The 12,553-nt window shown below is 41.5% G+C and overlaps 1 protein-coding gene across 2 annotated transcripts in view; it reads left to right on the top strand.

The window, feature by feature from the left end:
- Positions 1–11,904, top strand: part of Tcp11l2 (t-complex 11 like 2) — a 48,246-nt gene extending 36,342 nt beyond the window's left edge. For both annotated transcript variants that reach the window (XM_008843126.3, XM_017800621.2), the window contains exons 7-10: positions 1,232–1,410; positions 1,599–1,780; positions 4,929–5,101; positions 9,730–11,904. In XM_008843126.3, the coding sequence (XP_008841348.2) occupies positions 1,232–1,410; positions 1,599–1,780; positions 4,929–5,101; positions 9,730–9,974 (779 nt within the window). In that variant the 3' untranslated portion in view covers positions 9,975–11,904. The remainder of the gene's footprint in view (positions 1–1,231; positions 1,411–1,598; positions 1,781–4,928; positions 5,102–9,729) is intronic.
- Positions 11,905–12,553: the final 649 nt, after the last annotated feature.

Below are 12,553 nucleotides of genomic sequence, written 5' to 3'. Positions count from 1 at the left end.
TGAGAGTGAAGAGCAACAAATGGAGGTGGGCTGGTTGTCCTTGGAAGCATCAGTGTGTGGGGGACAGCAGAGGGAGAGGAAGGCGGCTGTGAATCAGGACTGCTAGAGGAAACCAGGGGTAGAGGAGCCACAGAAACCAAGAGGAGTTCCCAGAGGGTTATTCTCAGAGACGCTGTTACAGAGAGGCTAAAAAGAGGATGAACTTAGATGCGATTGTGGATTTGACAACCAGAAGACAGCCATGGCTTCCAAAAAATCTTGGGAGGGCTGTATGTCAGTAGCACTCTAGCCTTTACTTTATCTTGGGCACAAAGATAATGACACAACCATTTATTCAGCTATCCAAGGCAGAGATACCAGAGTAATCCTACCAGCCTTTCTTTTCTGTTGTATTTAATGGCCCTTAGGACCTGTGGTTGACCCACTAAATAATATTTCTCTTTGTGTACCATTGCTCCCTGTTTCCATTGCCCCTGTCCATTCACTCTCTTCTGAGCTGCAGCAGCCTACAGCCCTCCCACTCATCCTGTCCACTTCTCAAGTGATTTTCCTAACAGATACATCTGATCAGATCAGTTCCGTGTTGAAAAATACTAATGCAAAGAATCCTCATTTCCCATAGCTAGTGCTTGAAACCTAGAGTCTGCAAATCTGATAAGAGGCTGAAAATTGTTCATGGATATGGAAACATAGGCATGCACATGGATCCTGGGAAAAGCATAGCTCCAGTCAGACACTCAGATAGGTTCAGGACCCTAAAATGTTTAATAATCGATGCCTTGAGTCTGGCATTTGTGAGCTGGGTTTGATGTTTGTTCTGTAAGCTGGTTTCTGAATAACCAGCGTTCAGAATTTCTCCGTTTCCCTGGTCCTTTATGTACCATCAATACAGATTTGCTGCACATCTTCCAGAATGGACCATCTGCTGTCATTTCAGTTCTTTATGTGGGTGTCCTTGCTAGAATGCCGGCCTTTCCTTCTGTCTGCCTTATGCCTTGGGTGTCACTTAGGGAGTGCTTCCTCTTTACTCTCCTGAGCAAGCCCTGTTCCCTCTTCCCCTCTTACAGCAGTCATCACCTGCTCTTCTAAGCAGTGGTGAGTTATGGGCCTCCCTGTCCATCGGTACTAGGGGCATAGCAGTGTCTTTTCATTCATGCCAAGGACCTAACAGTCTGTTGCGTGAAATATATAAACAAAAGGACCAAATATGTGCCTTTTTTTCCACTCTTAGATGCTCTCAATCAAACTACAGAATGGATAAAAGAATCTGTAAATGAATTACTTTCTGAGACTGCTGTAACTCCTGGAGCTGAAAATAGTTCCATGCCAAGCCTGAGTCCTATATTGGTGCTAGATAATAGTTACTTGAAGCTACTACAGTGGGATTACCAGAAAAAAGTCTTACCAGAGGTGAGTGGCTCTTTTCTTCTCCCAGGATTTCCAATGACTTTGAATCAGCTGGCCTGTCTGTGTTACATTTAGTTAATGGATTTACGAAGATCAGATAAAAATGGGAATTTGGCTGTGAATTGCTTATTTTACATTTTCATGGTATTGTGCTTCCCTTTCTATTTTTACATTTTAAATTAATATGCTAGACACTCATGACAGATGGAACACGACTGCAGGAACTGACAGACAAGCTGAATCAATTGAAAATTATTGCCTGCTTGTTCCTAATTACCAACAGCATGGTGGGTGCTCTTACAGAAGGCCTGCCTGAACTTGCAAACAGGTTAAAAAGGATTTCAGCTGTTCTGCTTGAAGGCATGAATAAAGAGTAAGTTCTTTGTATTTGTATCTGCTCCCTCACATGTGAAAGCTGTGCATGTGTTTCAGAGAACAAGTATAATCTTTGTCATCCAGATGTGATATTTACCACTTTAAAACTTGTCTGACACATTCTTTTTTCTGGAGTATCTTTTGCCATTCTTTCCTAGGAAGGCAGAAGTGTTTTCCATGACAAGTGCCAGGATGAATCTAGTGTTTCCCTGTAGTGGGTGTGTACAAGTGCTTCTCTCTGACAGTGCTGTGGAAAAAACAAAAACCAGAATCCACTGAGCCATGTTAAGAATTTGCTTGTCCAAAAGGGCTTTCCAGAGCCAGGCATAGTGGCACACATCTGTAATCCCAGCATGCAGAGGCAGATGGATCTCTGAGTTCAAGGCCAACCTGGTTTATATAAGCGAGTTTCAGGCCAGCTGGGGCTACAGGGAGACCCTGTCTCAAAAAGATCAAAAAAAAAGGGGGGGGGGCTTTCCAGATTTGACTCTGCTTTATCTTTTTTTTTTTTCTTCAGTAAAATGATTACTGGCTTAATGAATCCAATCTGCTATAAAGTCTTTAGAAATGGAGAGAATTCTGTCAGATACAGACCTACTTAGTGTTTTGTTTGTTTGTTTGTTTGTTTTTTTCTAAATTCACCTCCAATATTATTCTTTCATTTAATACTAGAATCCATTTGGATTTGGGAATGTAGGCCCATCCCATGAAGACCCTGTCCAAGTCAGAAGACAGTTTAGTCAATGGCCAGGTTTCCTAAGGTTCTTATGTGGGTCTGCTCCCCCTCCACTTCCCTTTCAGGTGTTCTTAGGGGTCTGTCTTTATTCCTCCCACTCAAAGGAGATGCACCTGTCTTCCCATCTGTTACTCAGCACATAAGCCTAGATAAAACGTACACTAGGAGTCTAAGTGGTTCAGAGTTCAAGCTTCTCTTTTGGGGCTGAAACTCAAAGAATAGGATTTGCCTTGGGCTATGCAGTTAGGAAAAGGCAACCCAAGACTGACAGAGGCTCTGCCCTTTCTGCTGACTCTGATGCTGACCTGCCACACTGAAAAAGTATTAGTTCGTATTCCATGACCCACACTGAAAAAGTACCTTTCCTTTGGCTTTGTAGTTGGTCTGTCTCAACATCTCTTCATACTGAGTAACCATCACTTTTCAGAAATTTAGATTTATTAAGCATTTAGTGAGCATCCAGTGCTGCTTAGTGTTAATACAAATCATATGAAAACTGGTTACTAACAGGACTAGCTTTCAGATCAAGTATTCAGGTTAAACCTGGCTCTGCTCTTGTCTTATGTCTGGTTATATAACAGTTCTCTCTGAGCCTCATGTTCTCACTTGTGAAAAGAGAACAATAGAAGTTGGGGAGATGGCTCTGTGGTAAAGTGCCTACTATGCAATCATGAGGACCTGAGCACCCATGTAAAAGTCATGCGTAAGTGTAGTGGAGTGTGCCTGTGACCCCAGTGCTGGTGGGGAGAGCAGAGACAGACAGATCCCAGGTACTCGCTGGCCAGCCAGTCTAACCAAAACAGTGAGCTCCAGTTCAGTGAGAGACCCTGTGTCGAAAAATAAGGTGTGATCAACAAAGGAAAAAACCCAAAGTCAATCTCTGGCTTCTCCCTGAGCATACAAGTGAACACACGCCCATACTCACATACTCATAAAGGGAGAAAATAGTAATTGTCCCTATTTTGGAATTGTGAGAACACGAGATGATTCATGTGAAACTCTTAGTGCAGATGTGTACCGTGTGCTAATGAATGTTACCTATTAATGGCTATTCAGGGGTTAAATCATCCTCTTTACAGTTTCATTGAACATTATTCCTTTATAGAAAATGAATACATTCATTGCCCAAGTAAAAAGTTCCTTATGGATGGAGTAATAACATTCATGATATTAAAAAAGCACATAATCCCAAATCACCAGTAGAGCCAGATGTCATTTGCATCTAGTTTGGTGATGAATCTCAGAAACCATCAAGATTTGGCTTTTATTTTAAGTAGGAAAGCCTTGGCTTATGCTAAAATTTAATTTTTCCTTTAGCCTAAGAACTCACTGATTAAAGCACACTTTTTAGTGGATAAAAAATCAGGAGGTAAAGATTTTACTGAAACAATCTACCCTTGGATTTCAGAGCCACAAAGTCAGGTCAGCGTGGATGTATAGCAGATTCCAGTTAAGGCAGGACACCCAGGACTGATTTTTGATTGCTGTGACCACAGACCACTTTCCTTCTTCTCATTGGGCATTTACTGTACACCTGACATTCTACCAAAAGCTAATATAGGCATATAAGGAAGTTCAGTGGTAGAGCCTGGATTTGAACTAAAGTCTGCACAACACCAGAGCTTATGTCTTAATTCACTCCCACCACTAGGATGCTGCTTCCCAGCACTAGGCACCCCTCATTCTTTAATTCACATTTTTCATGGTTACTCTAAAGACTTCTGGATAATATCATTTTTAGTTATCATTCTTTAATAGTGCGGCTCTAGCAGTGCTTACTAATTCCACCTTTTTCTGGTTGACCAAATGACCAGTTCCTTAATTACTGTTTGTAATTTTCTGGACTCTGTATTTGGGATTATTCTTCAGTTACTTGAAAGTAGTAGTGGGGAGTTTATTGCCTTTGATCATCATCAGTCTCAAGTTTCAGGTATTTTGGCCTCTGAATATCTTTGTTTGTTGTTTTTATTGGTATTATAGATTTACCGCTGTGGGCATAGAAAAATGAATCGATTCTATTCCATTTTCCAAGCACATTAACAAATGTCTCTGAATGAATCCACTCATACCAATGGCCTATTTTAAGAAGTAAATTGGTATTTTCTGTCACTTTCTGGTAACCTGCATGTAGATGGGATTTATTTTGGGGGACCACACTTTTCTTCCATTGCTTTCCTATTCAGACACTATGTACATAATTGCACGCTTTAAAGCATTTAAAAATCTATTGCATGAGAGCATTGGTGGTTGGGAGAGTTACTATTTTCTGTTAATACTAATTGAATTAAGTATTGTTGACATAAAAGAAAATTGATTAAGCATATGAAATAGATTCCTATACTTAAAAACAGAGCAGAAATGCCTGAAGAACTAAAATTTGCCCTGATGCTTTTTGCTGTGTGTCTTGTAGGACCTTTAACTTGAAGGAAGCCCTGAATTCGATTGGTCTTCAGACTTGTATTGAGGTTAATAAGACCCTGAAAGAAAGGGGCTTACCCACTTTGAATGCTGAGGTTCAAGCTAATCTTGTTGGTCAGTTTTCAAGCATTGATGAGAAGGACAACCCTATCAAGACCTTAATTAGTAAGTCCGCATTTTTTAAAAATTAGTGTCTACTTCAGTTCCAATCTGCTTTAACTTGCTGTACGTGACTAATGTTTACATGTCAGTCATGTTTTAGTCTTAAACACATTAATAAAAGCTTCTGTTTAATAGAACATTTTGGATTTTGAATTTTCAGATTAGGGATGTTCAACCAATCAAGCCTACAGAAATATTTTAAAACAAAACCAAAAAAAAAAAAAAAAATACCAGCAAAATCTAAAACACTTCTGACCCAAAGCATTTTTGGATAAAAGATACTCAACCTATACTTTTGGAGAATAACTATTAGAAGTATTTTAAAGAAATACTAATATATTCAAAGGTCTGGGTCTGCTACTTCTCTGTATTTATGTAGTGGGGTGGGTGGGTGTGTTTCAGAGCATATTAACTTTCCAGTCCGTAGATTTTTATGAAGAAAGTAACATAGTGATGCCAGTAACGTGAAATTCCTGGATGAATGCACAATTCACACCAGTTCTCAGTCTCCATAGAAAGATAATGGTTCTGCCCGAGCAAGCTGGAGGACACCGAGGCCCCCTTCCCAGTCAGGGCTGTAACTAGAAGGCATGATGGCTGGGTTCTCTTTGTATTTGTTGGCCAGGAAAACAGTTTTCTCAGTGTCCAGCTATATTGGCAAGTTGGGAATATGGAGAATGTATCAGTTAGGGCTTTTCTGTTATCTGTGACAAAGAATCATGATGCCTCCGCTAGCTTAAGTAAAGAGAGTATGTTTTAGTTTGATTTTTGTTGCTGTGATGAAATACCATGACTAAAACCCACTTGGGATAGGGGAGTTTATGTCGCCTTAGAGATCAGAGCCCATGATTAAAGGAAGCCAAGGCAGGAACTCAGGGCAAGCGCTTGAAGCAGAATGTGGAGGAATGCTGCCTATGGCCTTGCGTCCCTGGCTTGCTCAGCTACTTCTCTTACATAGCCCAGGCTCCCCTGCCCAGGGATGGCATTGCCTATACTGGGTTTGGCCCTCCTACATCTATTAGCAAATAAAATGTCTCACACACATGACCACAGGCCACTCCAATGGAAGAAATTCCTCAGTTAAGGTTCCCTCTTCCCAAAACTTAGCCAGGACAGGAGATTTGTTTTCTCCTGTAACTGAGAGGGCCAGGGTAGGGCTGGCTCTTGAGAGGGTGTGATCAGAGCTCCCTCATTTCCCACTCGCGTCTCATCACTGCCTTCCTCTGGGCTGGCTGGCTCCACAGCAAGATGGTGTAAGCTATAGCTTTCATCTTTGACATCAAACAAAAATCAGGAATCTACTTTCTGTTAGCTCAAACAGTGATCCATTGTGAGTCTTGTTGGCTGCAGTTGGCCTAACTGTAGGTCATATCCTGTCCTTTGAATCAGTCATGGTGATCAGATGAGAAGGTACTTAATCCTGAGACATGGATAGAGTCAGGGGACAGTCTGTACCTGATTAAGCAGGGGAGACATGGTTCCCATACACAGTCAGGGCCCTATTACCATTCGAAAGGAGAAGGCCTGGTGTTTTGTAAAGTGCAAGTGGTGACTACAGAGGTTGAAGAACCAAGACTAGAAAGAGGGAAAGAGTTTACAGTTAGAACGCACTAACATTCCAGAGTTGATCTGTGAGCTTTCCAGTGCATCATTGGTTGCCCTAAAAATGCAGATACATTTTATTGCTCCAGTGTTTTTTTTCTCATCCTTAACCCTGGGATCATAGAATACCACGGGTTCAGGATGAACAGGCTGCTTGCATGGCCCAAGATTTCATCTTGACCCCAGAAAGGAGCAATGCTGGGGTACAGCATTGTGAATGACAGTAGAGGTTGCCCTAGGAGGAGACAGTTGGTAATAGTAACTGGCAAGATACTTGTCACGCCCCTACCTTCACACCTTCATATGCTGACCTGTGTCTGCCCTCATAGTGAGAGCATAACTCTGGGAGATTATGTTCCAGGAAGAAGAGGAGGGTAAGGGGTCTGAGACACAGACACATGCTGCTGGATCCCTATCAGTATGCAGCCCTCATGATCACGGGGCATGTTTGTTTTCTGCGCTGTGCTGAGCCTGCCCTTAGATGACATTTAATAATTGTAGAATGCCCAAGGTCACATAACTAGCTGGGACAGACTTGGGATTTTTACCTCTCCTGTCTGGCTCCAGGGCTCCTCTTCCTAGCTGTTCTGCTCAGTGCTTGAGTCAGCTGGAGCCCCACCGAGTGGCCTAAGCCTGTCAAGAAGGGTAGGGGGTGGGGCGGGCAGGCAGGAGATGCCACTTGAAGGTCTGGTAAAGCAGCTTTTGTTTCCCAGCTCTCCCTGGGCCAACTTTCCTGTCCTTTTGCACCTTAAAAGTATTTTTCAATCTTATTTGAAGTATCATTTCCCTGGCTACTTGAGTGACTGTCTTGAGTGTCTCTCCTTTGACTCTGGAAGCGGAGGACACACCTTTGGCAGGGACTCCATTTGTCCACTTCTAACTGATCAAATTCTCCTGTAGTCTTGGCCTAAAAACTGACTTGTCCACAGAGGAGGCAGAACCACTTGTTGGCATAACAGCAGTTTTGAAAGGGTTTCATTTTTAAACCTTCCTGTGACAAAGTATTTGGATCATATCTCTGCTGAAGATAGATCTCAGGCGTTCTGAAGAGAAAGTCTGCTGGGTTTTTACATGCAGAGAAACTAGCATAAATTAAGCATTTAGATCCCTGGCACATAAGGGAGAGTTGGCCAGCATTGGCCTTGGGCCTTCTCCCTGTTCGTGGTACCCATACTCTGCCTCCTTGTACTTAGCTGATGCGCTGTTTGTCAAGAGCATCACACTTCTGTGTTGCAACCTTTTGAAAAGGTAATTATAAAGGGAGTTCTCTTTCAAACCAAACCAAAGCCAGGTAAAATTATCTATGGGTTACCTGCTGTATAGAATATATGCATGCTTACAACCAGGTACATTTTTGAGATGTGATTTTCAATTGCCTAAGTGATATATGAATAATTTCTCCTTGTTGAAATGCACAGGTGAGGCTTCTGTTGTCCTTGCTCGCCTTCTCCAGGCTCCGTTCTGCCCTGCCTCCCATTGTTTTCAGTTTGGTATTTGTAAAAAGTTTCATGTGCTAGAATGGGCCAGCTTGGCACAGCACTAGTTGTCCAATAGGACTGTGGTCTAATCTGTGTGTACATTTGTTTTTATGTAGCAGTCTCCACAGAAGATGCAGTGAGGCAGGTAGGGATTGTCGGCTGTGTGCAGGATGACTGGATAATTTATTAACAAACTGGATGTTTCTGAGAGTGTGTTCTTTAACTACAGCAGAGCAACAGGTGTAAACTTTGACTCTCGTAAGGAAACCTAGAAGTGTGGTCGTGCTTGTTCTGTGTTAAGCTGAACTCCCAAGTGTGCTAGATTTCTACATTTTTTTTCCACAAAGAACCAAAAATTTGGATTTCTCTGTGAAATCCCAGATTTTAAATAGATTTCATTAAAAAAAAAAAAGAAACATGATGTTGGCTGAATTGGCAGCGTCAATTTATAAACTTAGCCTCAGTAACAGTGGTGGGTGTTGAGGACTGACTTTTGTAAAAGAGTCTGCCTCACAAAGCACTATTTTTCAAATTGGGTCAGCTATTATTATATAGCAAGTTACCCTAAAACGCTATAGCCTGAATTTTTTTGTAACCTCTCACAAGTCTGTAGGGCAGCTAGGTATTTCTTTGGTCTTGTTGAACTCATTTATGTTAGCTATGGCTTAGGTTGGTAGTCCTGTTGATCTTGGCTGGGCTCTATCAGGAGTTTGGGAGTTGCCTGGTCTCTCCCGTGGAATGGGGAGAGCTGGGTTTCTCTCCGCTTGGTCTCATCCTCAGCAAGCTCAGCCTTATTCACATGATGATGGTAGGCCAAGGGGATGTCAACCATGTGTCTTGAGGCTTAGGCATAGAGCTGGCATGTTGGCATTTCTAGAACACTGTGTATTAGTAAAAGTGGGTCACAAGGTCATTTGAGTTTTGAGGAATAGGGAAACATGCTCTATTCCTTAACGGGAAGAACTGCAGTACACCAGAGTAGAAGCAGAGGCAAGTGGGAACCTTATTGCTTGCTTTTAAAAATTACACACTTTAACAGTGGGACAAGGTTAAGAGCACTGGCTGCTCTTGCAAAGTACTTGGGTTTGGTTCCCAGCATCCATACTGCAGTTAACAACCATCTGTAACTCCATTTCCAGAGGATCTGACACCCTCTTCTGGCCTTCTCGGGCATTGCACACATGCATTTACGTATATGCAGGTGAAACACTCATACATGTGAAAAAATACATTAAAAAATTTAAAAATGCCAGTGTGGTGGTTCAGGACTTCAATCCCAGCACTTGGGAGGCACAGGCAGGCAGATCTCTGTGAGTTCAAGTCCAGCCTGATCTACATAACAAGTTCTAGGTCAGCTGGGGCTACAAGAAGACTCTGCCCAGGGTGGGGAGAATACATACATATATATGTATATATAAGGCTGGCCTGGTCTACATAGTGAATTCCAGGCCAGCTGGGGCTACAGGGAGACCCTGTCTCAAAAAGAAAAAAAAAAATTTATTTTTTAAAATAATAATGGGACAGATAAAGACACTATTTTTTTCCCTTTAGATAAACGAATCCAGTTGTACATGAAAAGCCTACTTTGTCTTCCAAGCCCTCAGAAAAGCATGCCTCCTGTGCCAGGAGGCCTTGATGTCATTCAGCAGGAGCTGGAAGTGCTGGGCTGTCAGTATACAAACATCGTGAATCTCAACAAACAAGTGTATGGACTGTTTTATGCAAATATATTCCGAAAACTGCTCTTCGGAAACGAAGCCATGGGGAAAGTAGATGCTTCCCTTCTAACTAACTGAAGAAAAACTGACACTGAAGATGAGAGGGGAACTCCAGCACCTTGGTACCCATTCTGTCTCTATTGATGGCATTGTAGACCCATCACATTCTCAGTGCTGTCCATGGAGCAGTATTAGACTGAATCTGTGTAACCTGGTAATGTTAGCCTCACAGAAGAGCTGCACATCTCATAGATTCCTTTTACGTACCAATTTCAAGTTTAAAGCAGATAGTTTAATGAACAAAAAGCAATTTGTAATTATATTACCTATGTAATACTTGTGTTTCTTAAACAATTATACTAAGCATTTATATTTGGCCTGTTCAATTCTGCCTGAAAGGAGTTGTTTTCCTCATTGTGGTTATCACATCTAATGATATTTAATTTTGGTACATCGTAAAGGGCTGACAATTGTAAGGATAACCAAGGGAATTCATATTCTGAGTAACAGGAAATAAACATAATTATTGGAAATGTATAGTTATGTTTTATTGATGTGTCATAGTGTAACTTGTGTTACAAGTTAACTTGCTATCTGAGAAAAACAAGTTTGGAAAAATTTCTTAGTGAATGTCCTTGCATTTCTCAGGCCATTGATGGGTTATATAAGATATTAATGTTTTTATGTAAGGCAGGACTGGTTTGATTTCTTCATAAGAAGGGAAGTTTACAATAAAATGAGATCCCATTCTCCATGAAGTTCATATCTGAAGAAACAATTGAACTTGAATTTAATTTTTTTTTCTTTTTTGATTTTTTGAGACAAGGTCTGCCTGTAGCCCCTCAGTCCCATAGAGATCTGCCCGCCAAACCCTCCCAAGTGCAGGGATTAAAGGTGTGCACTACCATATCCCGTAACTTGGAGGTTCCTTAACAACATAACCTAACTAGCAGATGCCCCTCTTGCTATGTGAACCCTTGCACTGTTGTAACCACATCATCATTAGCCATTCCTGAGCATGACTGGAACCCGGCACCACCGGCCACTAGTTGTCCTTGAGATTTTAGAGAAGTCTGCTTATTCTGGAATCACGTGTTCCTTTGACACGTGGCAGGAAGCAGCTTGAGGGTGCTCAGGCTAGAAAGGGCATTAGTTGCATGAAATCTATTTTGGACTGTTCTGTTTCCCAAGGCCCCACTGAGCATCAGTAAATTTTGGAGAACTACCTAGTTCATAAAAAGAGCGAGCCTTTCTTCTTCAGCCTCCTTTTTCTCACTGTGACCTCCAGCATTATGAAGTTCTAGGACATAATTGTGTGGATAAATTACTTCTGATCTTTGGCATTTGTGGGGATTTGAATATCAGGGTTTTCTCCCCTAAGGACTGATATATTAGTGAACCATCCGGTCCATTCAGGCATCTCTAAGTGGACTGCACCCAAGAGCAAATACTGGTCTTACAACCATCTTCTCTCACGTTCCCATTCTGCCAAGTTTGCCAGTACTTAGAAACCTGTCTTCAACAGGATGCTGAAGACTTCGGTTTTCTTTCTGTGATGCTGATGTAGTTTGTGTTTTGTTCTGTTTTTCAGTATGCTCACTTTGAGGAGTGGGCAGTGGGGAGAGTCGCAGTAGAAAGGCCTCCAGTGCTCAATGTGTGGGGCTTTGTTGCTTTCTAAGGTGAATTGTATGCTGATTGTGTGGTATACATTTCTGTCAGATTGTAATCCAGCTGGTTTTCATGTATGTACTTGATTATACTGCAGTTGCCTGCAGGAATACAATGTGCAGACATTTTTAAATGCATTGAAAATGAAGGGCGTTCTGCTTTGTTTTTGTTAAGGGGCCAAAAAAAAAATCTGAAGTCTGGATTTAGGCAAGTACATTTATAGGATTTTTAAATCATATCTCTTAGCATGTTTATTTGACTTTTACTTAAATGTTTACTTCTACTTTTGAGGCTTTCCTAACATGGTTTTGTTTTGTAATAAAAACTTTATTAAACAGCATGCATGGTAGCATTTTCATTCTTTTATTGCCAACGCATGTACTGCATATACTAACTAAATTTTAAAATGTTTAAAAATTATTTGAAGATAACCAATGCCTCTGTTTCCTAACTACCTTTGGGTAGCTCGGGGTGGAATATTGGACCGTCTTTATTAGTTACGATTTTTGCACTGATCTTCAGAGCCTTACAGACATTGCGTCATTTCATTCATCCAGTTAACAAGAACCTTTGGAACATCTACTGTGTGTCAGGAAGCTAGTGCCCACTTCAGAAAAGCAATGTAGAAATTAGCATAGTCCCTACACAAGGATGATGTGCAAAGTCCCGAGGTAGTCCACGCTTATTAGCAAAATAAGCCAGATTCAGAAAAACAAGTATCACATGTTCTGTCTCATGTGCAGAATATATTTTTTCCTAAAAGTCATGAAAGCAGAAGGACAATTTGGTAAGAAAGAGGAAGGGGCAAGCTGTGTGTGTGTGTGGACGAGAGTGTGATGGGGGTGTGAATGCAATAAAATGTTTTCACAATCTGGTGGCACAATCTGTAATCCCTGGGACTGGAGAGATGACTCAGTGGTTTAAGAACACTGGATGCTCTTGCAGAAGACCCGGGTTCCATTCCCAGCACCCACATGGCACCTAACAAC

The sequence above is a fragment of the Nannospalax galili genome, unplaced genomic scaffold, assembly GCF_000622305.1.
Source record: "Nannospalax galili isolate Female #2095 unplaced genomic scaffold, S.galili_v1.0 scaffold39, whole genome shotgun sequence".
Taxonomy (NCBI): Eukaryota; Metazoa; Chordata; class Mammalia; order Rodentia; family Spalacidae; genus Nannospalax; species Nannospalax galili.
This window is presented reverse-complemented; position numbering and strand designations above follow the sequence as displayed.